Below are 19,287 nucleotides of genomic sequence, written 5' to 3' on the forward strand. Positions count from 1 at the left end.
GGTTGCACTACCAGCTAAGTACGCAATCCTTAGCTGGTGGTCTTTGTCATCGTTTGACCCGTGGAAGCGTGAGGTAGGAACTTGTGAGGACCAGAGCTGTGTTGAACGCTCCTTCCTAGTTGTCGACTCACCGTTTTGCAGCCCAAAATAGTAACGGATGCCGCTCCTTTTATGCTCGATTGTCACCTCAGCTGTCTGAACAACAGACTGGATGGCGTCCAGAGTAGATTTGCGTTTCCTGAACATAAGCTGGGTGTTGGACAGGCCGTCCACAACTTCCGTATACGGAACTGGCCTGTTGAGGATCAACCTCTCCAATAACTTGCCCGTCGTATCTAATAGACAGATAGTTCTATACGTCGATGGGTAACATGGTGGTTTCCTAGCCTTTGGTAGTAACACCAATTAGCTTCCATACATCCGGGAAGATTCCTTGATCTATGCAGCATTGCATCGCGGCTTTGAACATGCCCGGGCCCGCGTTGATTGCCGCTTTTTTGTTGATCACTATCTGGTGATCAATAATAATCGATACCGATGGCCGCTTCTGTATGGCCTAAAGTGCCCACAGATATCGTCACTACATACGCGCAGCATTCCGAGGCCGCATGACTGGATGAGGATGGTTTGATGGAGCCCCCCTTAATGACTGCTGGAATATAGTGAGGGGGGGGAGGAGGTGGTCAAGCCAAGCGTGACAAGCCTTACAAAATTTTTGGAGGGCTCATACAAAAAGTGTGACAAAGAGTGGGGGGGGGGGTTCGAAAAAGTTGAAATTTAGCGTGACATAATTTGTGTACCATCTCTAAGCTGAGAAGCAGGATCTGTCCCAGTAGGACGTAACGCCAGAAAGAAGAAGAAGAAGAAGAAGAAGGGACATGGAGGTCTTCATTTCGTCTTTGGTTCTGACGTTTACTGGCTTTGTTGTTCACTAATTTTATGAAGGAGTGAAAGAGTAAGACTGATATCAATGCAGAGCCCATACATGTTGTAATTTAAGTTGAACATCCCTAATTTAAATAAATTAAGATTGGGAAGTTGGGTTCGTATTTAATGAATTGGGAAATCTATTGAATTAGGTTGTATGGGTCGGTGCAACAGCTCAGTCACTGTTGGCACAAATAAAGTGTTGAAGTTTGATTAAGCATGAGTTTCGTTTTCGTAATCCGAATATTTAAGTAAAGTAGCAGTAGGTTAATGCAGAAACCGGCTATCGATTAATGACGTTAATAAACAAGTAAGGCCTTGTTGGTTCAAATTATTGTAGTACTTCAGCATGCTCTATTGTTTGTGGAAGTTGAGCCTACTATGTGCAATCAAAAGTGAGGTTAAGTTGCGAAAGTTTTTCAAATTGAAATGAATATTTACGGTTTCCAGTTCTTTAAATTGCAAAACTCTTTTCAGATGAATGATTGAGGTGTTTTTTCTCTCAAAGTTATTACTATAAATTTTGATTAAGATGCACTAGCCCCTATTCTAGAAACGCGCCAACTACGCATTTTAGCTATGCGTTAGCTCACTAATTGGCCGCAGAGGAAGTTGCGATAAAAAAATACTCGCACAGATTTTACTAAAATTTAAGCACCAAATGTACCAAATGCAGAACGCTTATAAAAACGTAGGCTATGCTGTGGACCACCAGTTGTTGTGATTTCGTACGCTGGGAGCTAAGGGTGATATTTGGCGCAATGCAGGAGAATGGTGTGTGGCGGCGAAGAATGAATCACTAGTTCGTACAACTCTACGGCAAACTCAGTCCTTATAGGAATTAAGCTCTACTTTGCTCAATATCTTCCAACTCGATTTCTCTATGAAAATTCGTACAATATTCTTTTTAATGCGATATTTAGACCAACTCGATGATTTTTCATCAAATTACATAGGTACTGTACTAATATTTATAGTATTTAGTATTTAGAGAATTTTAAAAGCTATATGGCATATATCAACTGCTGTAATTGTCCATCAAAAAAGCCTTACATGTACTCATTAGCCTTCCCTCTTCCTACGAGCATGATGATACAACTTACCTATGACCCACTTGCGAATAAATTTTGCTGACCAAAAACAGCCATACCCCTCCGTAATTGATTGTTTGCAATGCCATGCGCAAGGAATTTCTCCTTCAACCTGAAATCGAGTGAAATCAGCGATCCCCAATGCTGACCACCTCGTGCATCCGATGAGACAGGAAACCCTCGATTTCCATTCGATTACTCACTTACCTACCTTTGTTTATTACCTGTCCAATTAAAGTGTTGATTTGATTGCCACTTTTGGTCCGAAGGCATATCTTTTCTTCGGCGAAAAGGGTTTCACGGTACAAACGCCGATTGTCAACGCTAATCGCTGCAAGGCTTCGTGTGTCTAATCGTATCGGAAGCTGAACGCGTTGAATCTACTACGCGCGTTCAAAATCGTTGAAATTCAAGGGTGCCTCCGGTGGTCTTGGGTGTAAAAAGGTCCGACTACGCTTCTGGAGCCGTAAAACAAGCGTGAATTCGGTGGTAAGCATTTGATCGATCATTCGCTAGTCCGATCGAAGGTCGCCTTTTTCGGCGATTGGTTATGATTGGATGAAGGTTAATTGCTCGGTTTTTGTTGAAGTTTACCCTGCGTTTCGATGAGATTTGATGATTTATGTAATCTAACTGCTGAATTCAGATCTCAAGATCTTGATCTTCATCGCAATGATGACACTGTTGCCTACTGCTCTGGTAAACTCTACACGGGCAAGTCTTGCTGCCCGCTTCCATTATCGCAATTCACCGCCAAATTATGCTCTGTAATTATTCGGCGGATTCAGCAAGCTCGATCAATGACCCGATCACAATCTCATAATTTCCCCACATTGGAACGACTGATCACTCGAAAACTCAGCACAGTTTTCGATGCTTTCTGACGAATAATTCAATTGCTGGTCGTTGGCGTTTGCAAATCATAACCATCATCATCCATCCATCTATCCATCCAACCATCCATTGAATGATCTAGTCTAATTGGGTTCAATTTTCTCTTTTTCCGCCATGCTTTTTCGTCGTTCGCTGCACGTTTCTAGATGCAACATCGAAGCAGTGGGTAACAATAGCCAGTATGGATTCATCGCCGTGGACTGCGAACGAACTGCACTAACGGGCGGCTTCCCGGCCGGCCTGCCGGTCATTTCACTCTCACACAAAAGCAGTGGACTCTCCGCTATTCCGGTAATTCAGTCTCATTGTTATTCCGTCATATGGAAACACTGACAACTCTTCATCTATTGACAGGACCTCTCGATGCTGAATGCTGCCATTAGACGACTAGACTTTTCGAACAATGCAGTCCGATCACTGCCGGATAAGGCTTTCTCCGGTGTTGGGGTAAGCATGATCAAACAAATAATCATTCCTTCTAAACCCTTAATGACCTCTCTTCCCCCACACAGGAACACATAACCGAATTGCGTTTGGCCAACAACCTGCTCGGAGACAACCTGAACCCGATCTTCTCTACGACCGAACTGCAAACGCTGAAGAACCTCAAGCTTCTGGACCTGTCCCATAACCAGCTGATGGCCTTGGACGAGGGAATCTTCGTAGGCTGCCGCAAGTTGCAGGACATTCAACTGGACGGCAACAAGCTGTCCGATGTGCCGGCCACATCCTTCAAGGATCTACCCGCGCTGCGGTTGATCTCCCTTCGGAACAATCTGATCGAAAACGTTTCGGCCGAGTCGTTCGAGTTCTCGAACAAACTGGAACGGATAGATTTGCGTTACAACCGGATTCATACGCTGAAATCGAATGCGTTTTCGAGCTTGCCGACTATGAAGGAGCTGCTGCTCGCCGGGAATTTGATCAGCGTAGTGGATGAACGAGCCTTCATGGGAGCCGACTCGATCCAAAAGCTTGATCTCTCGGATAACTTGATCGGCGAATTCCCAACGGCTGCTCTGAGCTCCATCGAATCACTCAAGGTGTTGAATCTTTCACTGAACAACATCGACAAGCTGGAATCGAAACATTTGCAGCAGTTGAAGAACCTTCAAATTTTGGACATTAGTCGCAACGTGATTGCATCGGTTTTACCGGGGACATTCCGGGAACAAACATTACTGAAATATTTGGATCTCAGCCTCAACTCACTGCGAACAATCGAAGACGACGCTTTCGAAGGCTTGGATAACCTCCAGACGCTGATCTTGCGGGACAATAATATCTTGCTAATCCCAGGAAGCGCCTTGGGTAGACTTCCTCGATTGTCCAACCTCTATTTGGACTTCAACCGAGTGGCAGCACTTTCGTCGAGTATCTTGAAATCAATCCAACCGGAGAACATCCGGTATCTTTCACTTTCACGGAACGTCATTCGTGAGCTTCCCGCTAATAGCTTCACATCGTTCCGGAAGCTGATCTACCTGGATATTTCTGGAAACAGCCTGGGAGTGATCAACGAAGATACCTTCGCTGGATTGGACAACACTCTGATGGAGATCAAAATGTCGTACAACAAAATCTCAACCTTCCGGAAAATTGTACTGCCTAAACTACGCCGTCTGGATATCAGCTCCAACAGCATCGATGATCTGGCGGTTGACGCTTTCCACGGACTGAGCAATCTCCTATATCTGAACATGAGCGGCAACGAGCACGTCACGCAAATCACTCGCACCATGATCTACCCGTTGAACAAACTTCAGGTGATTGACATGAGCAACTGCGGTCTGAAAGGGGTTCAGTCGGACCTGTTCCACAACAACACCGAATTGAGGATCGTGCTCCTGAGTCACAACCACTTGAAGTCCGTGGACGAAAACACCTTCATGGCGCTGAACAGTTTGTTCAACGTTGACCTGTCGCACAACGAAATCACGGCGATCAAGCCCCGATCGTTCATCAATACGGTCAATCTGAGGACGTTGAACCTGCGTGGAAACAGCCTGAAGGAATTCAAGGCCGACATCTTCAACAGCGAAACGGCTATGGAGACACTTGATCTTTCGGAAAACGAAATCACGGCTTTTGCTTCGAGCACCTTCCGCATTCATCCACGGTTGCGAAAGATAATCCTCGCCAAGAACAACATCCAGCGATTTGCTCCCGAGTTGACTAACACGCTGGAGTTCTTGGAGGTGATCGATCTCAGCGGAAATCAGCTGATAACGATCGACCAACTGGACTTTGCTCGGTATATCAACCTGAGGGAGCTATACTTTGCAAACAATCAGATCGAGTTGGTCAACGATATGGCATTCCACAACTCGACCCAACTGCAGATCATCGATTTGAGCCAAAACAGGCTCGATCGGTTGACTGAACGGATCTTCGAAGGTTTGACGCGCTTGGAACGATTGGATATGAGCGACAATCCGCTGCATGAGCTTCCGGAGAGCTTGTTTGACAAGAGTCGCATTCAGAAGGTGGAACATTTGATTTTGAGGAACAATTCCTTCAAGTCGATTCCGTTCAATGCGCTAAAAGATCAGTATGATAGTATATACACGTTGGATATGAGTAACAACCAGTTGAAGGATATTCCGTCGACTAACACTTACATGGTGATGGTGAACATCAAGAACATCGACTTTTCGTTCAATCCATTGTCCGAACAGGCAATCAAAATGCTGCTAGAACAGCCGAAAACCGCGAGGAAGATTAACTTGGCTGGAACGGGAATCGAGCGGTTGCCAATCTTGGAGACTCCGTATTTGCAGTTTTTGAATTTGTCCATGAATAACATTAGCGCTGTGGGAGATCGGGTGTTTGAGAAGACCACCTTGCTGGAAGTGTTGGACCTTTCGTCGAACAGCTTGGAAAACATCGATGCAATGAAGCAAGTCTGGCCCAAGCTGGGTTTGTTGAGCTATTTGGATCTATCGAAGAACCCAATCAAGATGATCATGGCCCACGCGTTCGATTCTCTTGAGGCGCTTAAAGTATTGAAGATCCGCGATCTTGGAGAGATTACTCGACTGGAAAAGAATGCCTTCAAGCCGTTGAATAGCCTGTCGGTGTTAGAGGCCTTCAATTTTGCGAAACTGGGATACATAGATGTTCAAGGAATCCTTCAAGAGTTGCCGTCACTTGCCGCAATCGACATCGAAGTGAAGGACTCGGTTCTGGAATCGGATCAGCTTCAAGTTATCGACCACCCCAAGTTGCACTGTTTGGGTCTGTACGGAAGGATGCTACAGAGCTTGTCTTCCGGAAGCTTCGCAGGGCTGAGGAACAAATATTTGAGTGTGAGTTTGAAGAATACCTCAGTTACTACGTTGCCGCCAGCTCTGTTGTTCCCACTACCACGATCTTCGCACATTGATTTGGATATCTCCGGATCGAAGATCACGACGTTGAATCAGCCTTTCCTGAGTTCTATGGATGACCGCAAGAATAGTTTGACCATCACCGGCTTGGACGCCAATCCAGTACGGTGCGACTGCCAAGCTCGAGCCTTCAGACGATGGATAATGGCTGCCAAGATCATGGGGGTGAAGTGCGCTTCACCTGAAGGGGTTCAAGGGCGATTGTTGATTGAAGTTGGAGATAATGAGTTGGTGTGCGATCAGAAGAAACCTACGACGACCACGACAACAACCAGAACATCTACGATCACGTTTACTAATTACACGTCTGGATTTACCCAGGTCATTACCAAAGTGACTCCCACGACAGAACAGGACATCATTTGGAGTGTTGCACCGACGGCCAAGACCAAGGCCAAGACGAAGATGCCCCCGATGAAGCAGATGCCGATCACCAACGACGATATGCTAATTATTGGAATCGTGGGTGGAGTGATCGCGTTCATCTTCTTGCTGGTTGTAATTATTTGTATCTGTAGAGTACGGATGAACAACGATACCTATCGGGGTCCTCCGATAGGAATGTCTACAATGCACCCCAACGGCATGCAAGTGAACTACAAGAGCGGCAAAGGAACTCCAATCTATCCGATGGTTGCTCCATACGGACAGAACTATGCAACGTTACCTTACAAGCAAAGCTCATCGCCGGACGCTCAGCCTCGACCCAATTATTCGACAATCGGACGAATTCCCTACCAATACCAAAACCAACACATGATGCCACCACCTTCGCAACTCTCTGCAGCGTCGATGCACTCGGTACACTCAGCCCAGAATCCGTACATGGCCTATCAGGACGACAAAGCCTATCGATAGTCTCCGTTCCACTCCAGAAATCCCCCAATTCCTCATTTTTGAGATTTTTCTTTTAGCCCTTAATTTATTTATAACTGCTAAGTACAATGTTCTGTATTTTTAAACCCTAATCGTAGAACAAGAAGAAACTGCCAATCTCTTGTCACTCTGTCTATAGGAAATCTTCCGACCTGCAGGATATTAGGAGTGTGACAGGAAGTCATTACTTAGAACAAAAAAAAAACGAAAATGCTCAAATCTATGATTACACTAAGTCGAGAACCTCCACTAACCCGTCTGCCTCGACGGAACAGTCTTCGTCGGGATTGGGCAGAGGGTAACTGTTGTTAAATAGCTCCGTATGAGATGAACTCAGATCCCAACTGATGTTTTTGTGTGGTGCTGCAGCGAGTGCGGACTGAAACAGTGTCTCACACTAAAACACATTGTTTCTATATGCAACCTTTTTCGTTCGTAAATGAAACAAAAACCAGTGAATAAATGTGCCCTCTAGGAAAACAACATTGAATCTTTATTTCACCGTCTTTGATAAATCACAAATTGATTGAGGTTTTCACTTCCCACCGGAATACTGTGCACGACTGTCCACTCCTGATCGGCCGGGAACTTAGCTCCGAACGGCAGTGGATCCGTATGAACACCTCTTCCCTCCATCGGCCCAGCGATTATCACATAGTGACCGCTGAAATTTTTCACATACTCTCGAAAGGCTGCGCCATGATTGAAATAACAAAACATCATCGCCTGCCCCGTTTGCTGACCTTGACATTCGTTGTCTACGTTCGTCATCGCTTCAGCAAATAGCATGGGGATGTACGTTCTGGTAGCATACTTGGATCGCCACCACTGTTCGTCCTTTTCAACGCCTGCTACCACGATTCCGGTCGAAGCAGTGATCAACCACTCCAGCAGGCCCGTCCCGCATCCTATGCTCAGCACTTCCGTTATACCGAACCGCACCAAGCTTTCCCGTATCCTTTCGAGATCCTTCTGCAGTGGCCACAGCCATAGGTATTTCACCCGTTGGTTGAACGGCAACGCCTGTCCTAGGTCGATCACTTTCTTCCAATCCCCTGCGGCGATGCACTCGCTAATTTCATGCTCTACTTGCTCGCCCCGTCCAACGTTTTCCATTATGCCGATGAAGGGAAGATAAGTGGTGAACACCCCAAAGCTAGCTGCAGCCGTCTGGCAGAAATTTTCACGCGGATGGACACGCGCGCGCACGCTCTCACCGATTCGAATTGGTAGCGTAGATCTGCGAGGTGCGCTTTCGCCAATGAACTTCAGTGAAATTATTTATAGAAGAATTATTACTACCGCCACTGTTGGCGATGGATGTATTGTCCGCTGACGCCTGCGTCGACGAGCTGTTTGTTGTTTTCACCTGCGCATTCGAAGAGGGTAGTTTATTGTTGTCGACGCGATTGCCCTCTTCCTGGTTGTCGTCGTCATCGTTACTTGGCTTCAGGATTTTGCGATAGATTTCTAAGGGATTCATTTTCGGTGCCGGTGGTTTGGGTTGAATTTCAGTCTTGGGAGGACCATCAGCTGGGACCGATTCGGTCGGTTCAGGTCTATGTAGAGGTTTCGGTTTGCCCACGACCTTGATTACGCTGATTCGATTGGAGATTGGTGGTTCCGCCGGAGGTGCGGCGTCAGTCTTTATTGGTGTCGATTTATTGCTTTGCTTTGCATCTTTCTTGATTGCATCCAACTGATCCGTGATTTCACTTTTCAGTACAACCTTGCTTACATCGCACTCTGGATGGAAACTCTTGGCATGCCTTAGGATATTGTCCTTTCGAGAGCTAGATATTCCACAAATGTCGCATCTGAACTCCTTATCAGTAGCATGCGTTTTCAGATGCCGTTCCAGATTTCGCGCGTCTACAAACTCCTTTTGGCACGTTTTGCACTGAAAGTCCCTTGATCGATGGTTGAGCATGTGGAACTTCAGGGCATTATTGCGATAGAACGCCTTTCCGCATTGGTCGCATTTGAACAGCTTCTCTTTCGAGTGTATAATCTTGGCATGCTTGGTGAGGTTGCCTTTGAGGCCGAAGGTCATATCGCATTGATCACATTTGAATCGCTTCGTCGAGGCATGCTGCGTTCGCTTGTGCTGTGCGAGGGCCTGCTGCGATTCAAATTGTTCCGCGCACCTGTTGCACTTGGCTTGCAGCGACTTCGGTGCCCTGTGCTCACGATTATGAAGATCAAGATCGCGTTGGTGTTGGTAGGTCTTGTCGCATTGGGTGCACTGTAGCCGTCGGTTCGAGTGGGTCTCTTCGTGGAATGTCTTGTGCGCTTTGGTACTGAAGGTGCGATCGCAGTGGTCACACTTGAACGGTTTTAGCTCCGGGTTCTGGCAGTGCTCGTGGTAGTGCCGACTGGAGCGGCTCTTCAGGGGCTTGCGACAGATGGTGCATTCTTTCGGCGGTGACGAGGTCATCCGGTCGATTGTGTACGGTTGAGCACAGTTGATTACCACTCGAATCGCAAACTAATTCCGATTACTGCATTTTATAATGTATATTTCTATGCCGATTGAGCCACAAATCAAAACAATGAAAATTACTTAGCACTATAATTTACCGACAAAACAAAAATACATTTTGACAATCAGGGGGTTTATCAATGACAACGGAAAATATTGGAATATTCTCTGAGTATCGTTCATAATGTTATCGCTCACCTTTTTATTCATTCATAAAGCTTATGCTCCGAGTCTAATAAGAACAAAGAAATTCTTGTAAAGCAAGCTATGTAAGTATTGGTGCTTTCTAGTGTAGCGTATGCCGACTGTGATTCTAACTCGCACATGAAGATGGCATTGATTGTAAGCTTACATAGGTTTACATGCAATTTAATAATAAGATTTTTCTAATGAAAATAAGAAAATGTTTTCTCATAAGATTTTTATATCTACAAATTTTATTGTATACACTTGGGATTCATGCAAAAACATATCGACATGGTAGAATTTGATATCAAATCACCTTTGAACATTTTCAGCTTTTCTCAAGTCTTCACATGCCTGCACAATCTCCACCGTTTTTTCCCTTTATCGTACACCAAGGTATAGTTACCCAAAAATGTATGATCGCTTCAAAAACGAATTGTTTATGAAGAACTCTGAGTGTTTAATGTAGAATAGGAAAAATGGGGTGATTCACATTTATAAATAACCCACAGATCGGCTGAAAATTTCTTTTTAAAAAGATTTGCAATTACGCAACACATTTTACCTTCGAAAGCTTTGCAGTCAGTAAAAGCGAACGCGCAGACCGACTAAAAACTCGACGACCGAAAGACTCTGAGAGAGAAAAATGAATCACTTGTTTGTAGAAAACGCACTTTAGCATGAATTTATTGAAAGCAACCTTCCGACGTTTTACAGCAGGGTCGCCTCTTTGCGGATACAGTTTATGGTTTATCTCTGTTGTTGGTAGTGTTGATCAAGGGGTATTTGTGAGGGTAAACGATTGCACTCTAACACCCCCCGTCAAGCTGAGAGCCCGAGCAATTCACGTAGCTTAAGAAACTGAAGTCTGCCCAGCCCTTTAGTCATCATATCAGCAATTTGATTGTCCGTACACTAAACGAAACACTCCCTTTTGGATTTCGTCCCTTACAAAATGGTATCTCACATCTACTTGTTTCAGTCTCTTCATAATCTTGTCATCTTCAGCCACTCGAATACAAGCTTCGTCTTCTTTCTGGCGTTACGTCCCAACTGGGACAAAGCCTGCTTCTCAGATTAGTGTTCTTATGAGCACTTCCACAGTTATTAACTGAGAGCTTTCTTTGCCGATTGACCATTTTTGCATGTGTATATCGTGTGGCAGGTACGAAGATACTCTATGTCCTGGGAATCGAGAAAATTTCCTTTACGAACAGTCCCTCGATTAGCGGGATTCGAACCTACGACCCTCAGCATGGTCATGTTGAATAGCGTTTACCGCTTGAGCTTCGTTATTATTTATTTAGTTGGTGTTACATCAATTAATTTGATAAAACCTCGTTAACGATGTTACGCCAATTTACTCGGTCAATGGCTGTGTCTCTCCAACTTCGATTTTGGCCCACGTTCTCCAGATCTTGTTGCACCTGATCAAGCCACCTCGCTCGCTGTGCTCCTCGCCTTCTTGTGCCAACCGGATTCGACGCGAACACCATCTTTGCAGGATTGTTGTCCGGTAATCTTGCAACATGCCCTGCCCATCGCACCCTTCCGGCTTTCGCAACCTTCTGAATACTGGGTTCGCCGTAGAGCCTAGCGAGCTCGTGGTTCATTCTCCGCCGCCACACACCGTTTTCCTGTACTCCGCCAAAGATCGTCCTAAGCACCCTTCGTGCGAACACTCCAAGTGCTTGCAGGTCCTCTTCCAGCATGGTCCATGCTTCATGTCCATAGAGGACCACCGGTCTTATAAGCGTTTTGTACATGGTACATTTGGTGCGAGGGTGAATCTTTCTCGACCGCAGCTTCTTCTGGAGCCCATAGTAGGCGCGACTTCCACTGATGATGCGTCTCCGTATTTCACGACTAACGTTGTTATCAGCCGTTAACAAGGATCCGAGGTAGACGAACTCATCAACCACCTCAAAAGTATCCCCGTCTATCGTAACAATGCTTCCCAGGCGGGCTCTGTCGCGCTCGGTTCCGCCTATCAGCATGTACTTTGTTTTTGACGCATTCACCACCAGGCCGACTTTTGTCGCTTCACGTTTCAGGCGGGTGTACAGGTCTGCCACCGTTCCAAATGTTCTGCCGACAATATCCATATCATCCGCGAAGCAAACAAATTGGCTGGATCTTGTGAAAATCGTACCTCGGTTATTGAACCCGGCTCTCCGCATGACACCTTCTAGCGCGATGTTGAACAGCAGGCACGAAAGTCCATCACCCTGTCGAAGTTCCGGCGGGATTCGAACGAACTGGAATGTTCACCCGAAATCTTCACGCTATTCTGCACACCGTCCATCGTTGCTCTTATTAGTCTTGTGAGCTTCCCAAGAGAGCTGTACTCGTCCATGATTTTCCATAACTCTTCGCGGTCGATGCTATCATAAGCCGCTTTCAAATCGATGAACAAGTGATGTGTTGGGACTTGGTATTCACGGCATTTCTGGAGGATTTGCCGTACAGAGAAGATTTGGTCCGTTGTCGAGCGGCCTTTGATGAAACCAGCTTGATAACTTCCCACAAACTTATTTGTTATTGGTGATAGACGACGGAAGATAATCTGGGATAGCACTTTGTAGGCGGCATTCAGGATAGTGATCGCACGATAGTTTTCACATTCCAGTTTGTCGCCCTTCTTGTAGATGGGGCATATGACCCTTTGCTTACACTCCTCCGGCAGCTGTTCCGTTTCCCAGATTCTGATCTTGAACTTCAGCTTCGTATATTATGGTATATTACGGTAGGTTCATCGATCTTAACACTCAAGTCCATTAATAGAGGACGTAGCCGAATAACTTCTGTCACAGCTGAAGAGAGCGCTGTTTGTGCGTGGTCCAGGATAATGTCGACGAATAGACCGTGAAAACGAAACCGGAGACTGATTTCCTATCCGCTATATTTCCTGTCCCAACTAAGTCAACATATCCGTTTTTTTTCATACTCGGTAGTAGGCCTTGACCAGGCAAAACGGTTTTTTTCTCTGCTTGTCAATTTTTTTCACTCATTTCAGATATAAATTACTTTTGGATTGCGATTTCGTGGATTTGCAGGGACCATTCCTACGTGGCTTTGGTTTGCAATTTCGTGGTTTCGCTGGGACCATTCCTACGAGGTTTTGTCTTGCGATTCAATGGATTTGCTGGGACCAAGGATGGAAATCTAGTGATCATGATAAAACAAATGATGCATCGTGGTTGTTCTCTGTCATCATAGCAACAACGATAAACCCTTAGTCGTCAAGCCATCATAACAAACTTCGCTCCGCGAAAAATGAATCGCTCGGCATGTGTTGTAACGATCAATTGTTCCCAAACCGAATTCATAAATTTTTGGAAGATTTTCACGCTTTCACTCTACGATATGACTTCTAGCATACCATTTTTTATCCTAAAGTTAATCGTGCATGGAATGTGAGAAAGTTTATCCGTGAATTTTAAATTGATTCGCATTAATCGCAACTTGTTACAATATCCGACAAACCCTTTGTCCTACGACAAACAGTTCATCGGATGCTCGATATATCTATGCATTCTTCGTCTGAATGTAATAAAAATTCGGACCTTTATATTTATTGTAAACAGAAGCACAAATCTTTGAAAGATTGTGCTGTTTACATTGATCATCAATCCAAATTAAATAAAAAAATAAGAAATAAGAACAATTTATCATATGCTGGATTAATGAAATCTTCAGATAACATTTCTTCAGCTAATGTTTTTGAAATTTTACCCAATGATGATGGAGTTGAATCATTTGATAATTTCAATAATTTTGTTTACAAACCTCCTAATAAAAGGAGAAGAACTGTTAATATTTCTTCGAACAAACAAAATAATATTTCTGATGAACCTTCAACTTCTTTTGATATGAATTTTCCTCCCCTTAATGCATCTGCACCTCACAAAAATATTCCAGGTTTTTAAAGATTTAATTCTGATTGTTCATCCATGCCTAATGAGCAGTCCAAGACTAATTCTAATGAGCAAATAACGACAATTCAAGTCAGTCAATTTTGAGAATCCTTGAAGAAATTGTTGACTTTTTGGGATTAGGCGATTTTTGGAAAATAATCATTAAAATGGTTTTACCATTTTTGGCCACTCTTTTGAATAAATTGAATTCATTTGTTCCCCTCATTGCCTCGTTGTTTTCTTCCTAATGGCTTCAAATAATTGCAATAATTTGAACATTTTACAATGGAATTGCCGCAGTGTTATTCCCAAAATTGATCGGTTGAAAGCATTAATTACAAATTTTAATGTAGATGTGTTTTGCTTGAATGAAACATGGTTAGGAACATCAAATTTTTTCCGTATTCCACAATTTAACTTAATAAGGAAAGATAGGGATTCATCATTTGGAGGGGTATTAATTGGTGTTCGTGAAAATATTGAATTCAAACATTTAGTTTTATCTTTTCAATCACAAATAGAATACGTTGCTGTATCAATGGATCGATTACTAGGGTTGCTGTGCCTCCCAATAATCATTCATGTGTTGATTTATCCCTTTGTTCAAATAATTTATCAATGCAATCTTCTTGGAAAATTATTGATGATCCAAATGGTAGTGATCATTTGCCTATTTTAATTGAAATTCAAACATCTAAATACAATAATATATTAAATGAACCATGTGTTCCTGATCTCTGTAGAAATGTCAATTGGACCAAATTTTCTGACCTTATATCTGATTCATTGATAAATATAGTTAATCCTGATTCACCAATTGAAAACTATAATACTTTTTCAAAGTTATTGAATGACTGTTTACGGAATTCACAGAACAGGAAATTAGTGTCTGGTACTGTAAAGAAAAATCTTCCTTCTTTTTGGTGGGATGATGAGTGTTCCATTTCTTTAAAGAATAAATCAGATGCTTCCAAATTATTTCGCAGATCTGGTTCCAGAAATCATTATTTATTATATTGTAAAGCTGAAGCACAGTTTACAAGAATTACAAAATTTAAAAAGAGAAATTATTGGAAAAATTTTGTTGAAAATCTTGACAGAGAGACTTCTTTATCGAAGTTATGGTCTGTAGCTCGTAATTTAAGGAATTATAAATCGTCTCTTCCCACTGTTTTGGAATATTCGGAAAAATAGATAGATGATTTTTCTTCAAAAATATGTCCTGATTTTGTACCTCCTCCAATACATTTCAAGGCAAATTCTTTTAATTATTTTCCAGAACTTTACAATCTTTTTCATTGGCTGAATTTAATATGGCGTTATCAATTACCAAAAATACTGCTCCTGGAATTGATAATATTAAATTTATTGTATTAAAGAATTTGCCAGATGAAGGAAAACTTCATTTACTTTCAATTTGTAATTCTTTCTTATATCAGAACATTGTACCTCTTGAATGGCGTTCCATTAAAGTTATTAGTATTGTGAAGCCTGGTAGAGATCCTTCATTTGCAGACAGTAGAAGACCAATTAGTTTGCTGTCATGTTTTCGTAAACTGTTTGAACGAATGATTTTCAACCACCTTGAATTATGGGCTGAAGATAACAAAATTTTTCTATCTTCTCAATTTGGTTTTAGAAGAGGTCGTGGTACCCGTGATTGTGTTTCACTTTTGGCTTCACAAATTCAACTTTCCTTCAATAAAAAGCAGGATATTGTTTCAACTTTCTTAGAAGTTTCTGGAGCATATGATTCTGTTTTAATTGATTTATTGTTCATTAAAATGAACAATTTAAAAATTCCAAATTTGATTTCAAATTTTATATGTAATTTGTTTTCTTTCAAAATTATGAATTTTTTCCATGATGGATGTTCCAAAACTATTCGTTATAGTTATTTTGGCCTTCCACAAGGGTCTTGTTTAAGTCCTTTTTTGTACAATTTATTCACAAGTGACATTGCTTCCATTATTCCTAATGGTTGTTACTTACTACAATTTGCTGATGATTATGTGATTTCTATTAGTGGCAAAAATAGAGAGATCATTTGACATTTTATGCAATGTGCCTTAGATAATATTGATATGTGGGCACATGAAAACGGTTTTTCTTTTTCTGTTCAAAAAACAAAATATATTGTTTTTACACGAAAATATTCTTCCACATATATAAATTTATATCTTAATGGACTTGAAATCGAGGAAGTTGATATTTACAAATATTTTGGTATATGGTTCGATTCTAAATTGAATTGGAACAATCACATCAAATATATTCAAGAAGTTTGTGCAAAACGAATAAATTTTCTACGAACAATCACTGGTACTTGGTGGGGAGCAAATCCTTCTGATTTAATAACACTTTACAAAACGACTATTCGTTCAGTTATGGAATATGGTTGTTTTATATTTGGTAGTGCTGCACAAACATATTTTGTTAAACTTGAAAAAATACAATTTCGTTGCTTGAGAATTTGTTTAAAACTTATGAATTCAACTCATACTCCAGTTGAAGTTTTGGCAGGTGTTATTCCACTTAAAATTCGTTTTCAAGAATTGAACTGTAAATTTATGATGAATTGTTTGTCTAACAATCATCCGATTATTAAAATTTCAAGGTCTTTATTTGAAATTAATCCCACGAGCAAAATATTAGATTCCTTTAATTATTGCTCTGTTGAAAATATTGTTTCAATTCCTTAGAATGCATTTTATAATTCTAATATCCGCATTCATACTTATCAACCATAAACTGACTTGTCTCTATTTTATGAATTGAAACAAGTTCCAAAAATTCAACATTCTAATATTTCTAAATTTTTATTCGAGCGGAAATTTAACGGAATCACTCCTGCACAATTTTATTATACAGATGGTTCTTTGATTCATGATGATGCTGGCTTCGGTGTGTACAATTTTATTTCAGCTCACTTTTTTAAATTACAATCTCCCTGTTCTATTTTCATAGCAGAGCTGATTGCCTTATATTTTGCATGCATCTTGATCAAAAATTGTACTCCAAATATATATATTGTTTGTTCTGACAGTTTGAGCTGTCTTCATGCATTGAATACGATCAATTTCAATTTTAAAACTCAGCACATCATTTTATGATTAAAAAAATACTATTTGTTCTCAACTCTCAAGGATTCGTTATTAAATTTGTATGGGTCCCAGCTCATTGTTATATTTATGGAAATGAACAGGCTGGTTCTTTAGCTAAATTAGGTGTGAATCGTGGCGTAATTTTCAATCGTGATATTTCGCCTTCTGAATATTATTCAAAATTTAAAAAATATCTCTTTCCAATTAGCAAAATTGTTGGAACTCTAGTGATAAAGGACGTTGGTGTCATTCGATTTGTCCTAAAGTAAGTCACTTTCCATGGTTTAATAATCTGTCAGTCAGTAGAAATTTTATTTGCTCATTTTCGAGGTTAATGTCAAATCATTACACTTGCAACAGTCATTTGTATCGTATCAACATTACAGATTCCAATTTGTGCCACTGTGGGAAATCCAATGAAGACATTGATCATATAGTATTTCATTGCGACAAATATATTTCTCCAAGAAACAAATTATTGAACAGCATAACTAATTTTGGTCTCTCAGTTCCTGTGTCTGTGCGTGACATACTAGGTGCAAAATGTTATCCAATTTTAAAATTATTGTTCAATTTCTTGAATGAAATCTCATATTTTGTTTGATACTTCGTTGTTGTTTTTTTCTTTTCAATTTATTTTCAGATATCAATAAGGTTGTGCTTCGTTCCCCGACTGGTTTTTATTCGACTGAATTGATGCCCTTATTCCATACCTAATTGACGTCCCTTTCAAGACAATGGCTCTGTTATGGTTCGTTACCGTGTGAGCTTTTAGTTTTAAGTGTGTTTTATAACGTTTTGTGAAAAGATAAAGAGGTTTTGTGCCTCTTTGAGAAAGATTTCCAAAAAGAAAAAACTCAAAAATAATAACATATCCGTTTATCCTCATCATCATCCTTTTGCTGACGAAACACTAGCTTCAGATCCACCGTGCCCCGTATGTAACGCAAGACACGCTTAAGATGACTCCAATGTAAATCTGTGGCGCAGCTCTGATAATCGCTGAAATAATTCACGGCATCACTTATGTCAGGACGCGAAGTCACAGTGACATACATAAGGCAGCCAACGAGTTCTCGATACGGATGAATAGTGTACACCGACGGATCAGAAGACGTGCCAAGTTTTAGTCCAGCTTCCATTGGAGTATGAGCAGCTTTTCATTCTCACATACCAAAACGATTCAATAGGCTCAGCAAATACTGTTCCTGGTGGATTTGTAGAACACCCTTCTCTCTATCACGCTCGATTGCCAAACCAAGAAACATTTTCACTTCGCTCAAGTCGGTCATTTCAAACTCTAAGCTCAACTTCTTCTTCAAAGCGGTAATAACGGTTAACGAACGGCTGGCTATTATGATGTCGTCGACATAAATAATCAAAAACACCGCTTCTCCATCATCACATGCGATGTAGAGGCAGCTATCCGCTTCACTTTGCCCAAACTCGAGGTTCACTATGAAATTATGGAATCGCTTGTTCCATTCACGGGAGGCTTGTTTGAGGCCATATAGCGATTTCTGCAGTTTAGACACCAAGTCTCCTGCGTCAAACTCATTTGGAAGTCGCATGTAGATATCCTGTTTCAACGTTCCATTTAGAAAAGCGGTTTTGATGTCAAGTTGGTGCAGATGCATGCCCTCGAAGTTCGCAACAGCTAATACGGCACGCAGGGTAGTTAGCTTTGCTACCGGAAAGTACGTGTCCTCGTAGTCGAAGCCTCTCCGCTGAGTAAATCCTCTGGCTACGATTTTAAAAACCCATTTGCTGTCGACTACGGTCCGCCCAGTCGGCAACGAATTAATTAACCAGTAGGCGAATTCCGAAGCGTATTTTCTTAGAAGAAAAGAAAATTTTCTTGCTGCTGGATTATGGAAGAAAATTTCTTCTCTTCGAAGAAAATGTGCGCCGGAATTCACCTACAGGTCTTGTTCTTTTCCAATGAATCGATCTCTTCCGCTATCGCCTGCTTCCAGCACTGCCAGTCGCTTCGCTTCTTGAGTTCCGCCATAATGGAAGCAGTGGTTAAAAGGCTCTACGGATGAGGAAAAAATGGATTCTAATACAGTATTCCCAAACTTACACAAGATACGATTCCATACAAAAACCTAATGAGAAAAATGGATAGAAAATTGTCCATTATGCCTGCGACAAAATCAATGACGTTCTATTCACTTCACACAAACTTACAACTTAACAAGGACAAGGAAACTATAGTACGAGTTCTACTTCGTTTTGCCGAGATAATTTTAGTATTCTTTCTTTTACGAAAGGTAAAAGGTTCGACAAAACAATCAATGTCGACTAAAACACACCGAACCACCCTGTTCTGGTTATGAAGAAAAATGTTTACTGTTTGTGCCTTCTTCTTGTTTCTCTTTCCCTCTCGCTAGGCCAGAATCGATGCCAGCGCAGTTACCC

The 19,287-nt window shown here is 41.7% G+C and overlaps 3 protein-coding genes across 3 annotated transcripts in view; 1 reads left to right on the forward strand and 2 right to left on the reverse strand.

The window, feature by feature from the left end:
* LOC5577652 (protein artichoke) overlaps positions 1 to 7,415 on the forward strand; it is a 95,988-nt gene extending 88,573 nt beyond the window's left edge. Inside the window, exons 3-5 of the mRNA XM_001656600.2 lie at positions 3,059 to 3,203; positions 3,267 to 3,359; positions 3,425 to 7,415. Of these exons, the coding sequence (XP_001656650.2) occupies positions 3,059 to 3,203; positions 3,267 to 3,359; positions 3,425 to 7,159 (3,973 nt within the window). The 3' untranslated portion in view covers positions 7,160 to 7,415. The remainder of the gene's footprint in view (positions 1 to 3,058; positions 3,204 to 3,266; positions 3,360 to 3,424) is intronic.
* Positions 7,416 to 7,632: 217 nt separating this feature from the next.
* Positions 7,633 to 8,435, reverse strand: LOC5577651. The gene has a single exon (XM_021838134.1). The coding sequence runs from the start codon at positions 8,291 to 8,293 to the stop codon at positions 7,676 to 7,678; it is 618 nt and encodes a 205-aa protein (XP_021693826.1). The 5' UTR covers positions 8,294 to 8,435; the 3' UTR covers positions 7,633 to 7,675.
* On the reverse strand, positions 8,145 to 10,494 carry LOC110674177 (zinc finger protein OZF). The gene has a single exon (XM_021838133.1). It carries the CDS (start codon positions 9,612 to 9,614, stop codon positions 8,391 to 8,393), a length of 1,224 nt encoding a protein of 407 aa, XP_021693825.1. The 5' UTR covers positions 9,615 to 10,494; the 3' UTR covers positions 8,145 to 8,390.
* Between the last annotated feature and the right edge of the window lie 8,793 nt (positions 10,495 to 19,287).

Source organism: Aedes aegypti, chromosome 1 (assembly GCF_002204515.2).
Source record: "Aedes aegypti strain LVP_AGWG chromosome 1, AaegL5.0 Primary Assembly, whole genome shotgun sequence".
Taxonomy (NCBI): domain Eukaryota; kingdom Metazoa; phylum Arthropoda; class Insecta; order Diptera; family Culicidae; genus Aedes; species Aedes aegypti.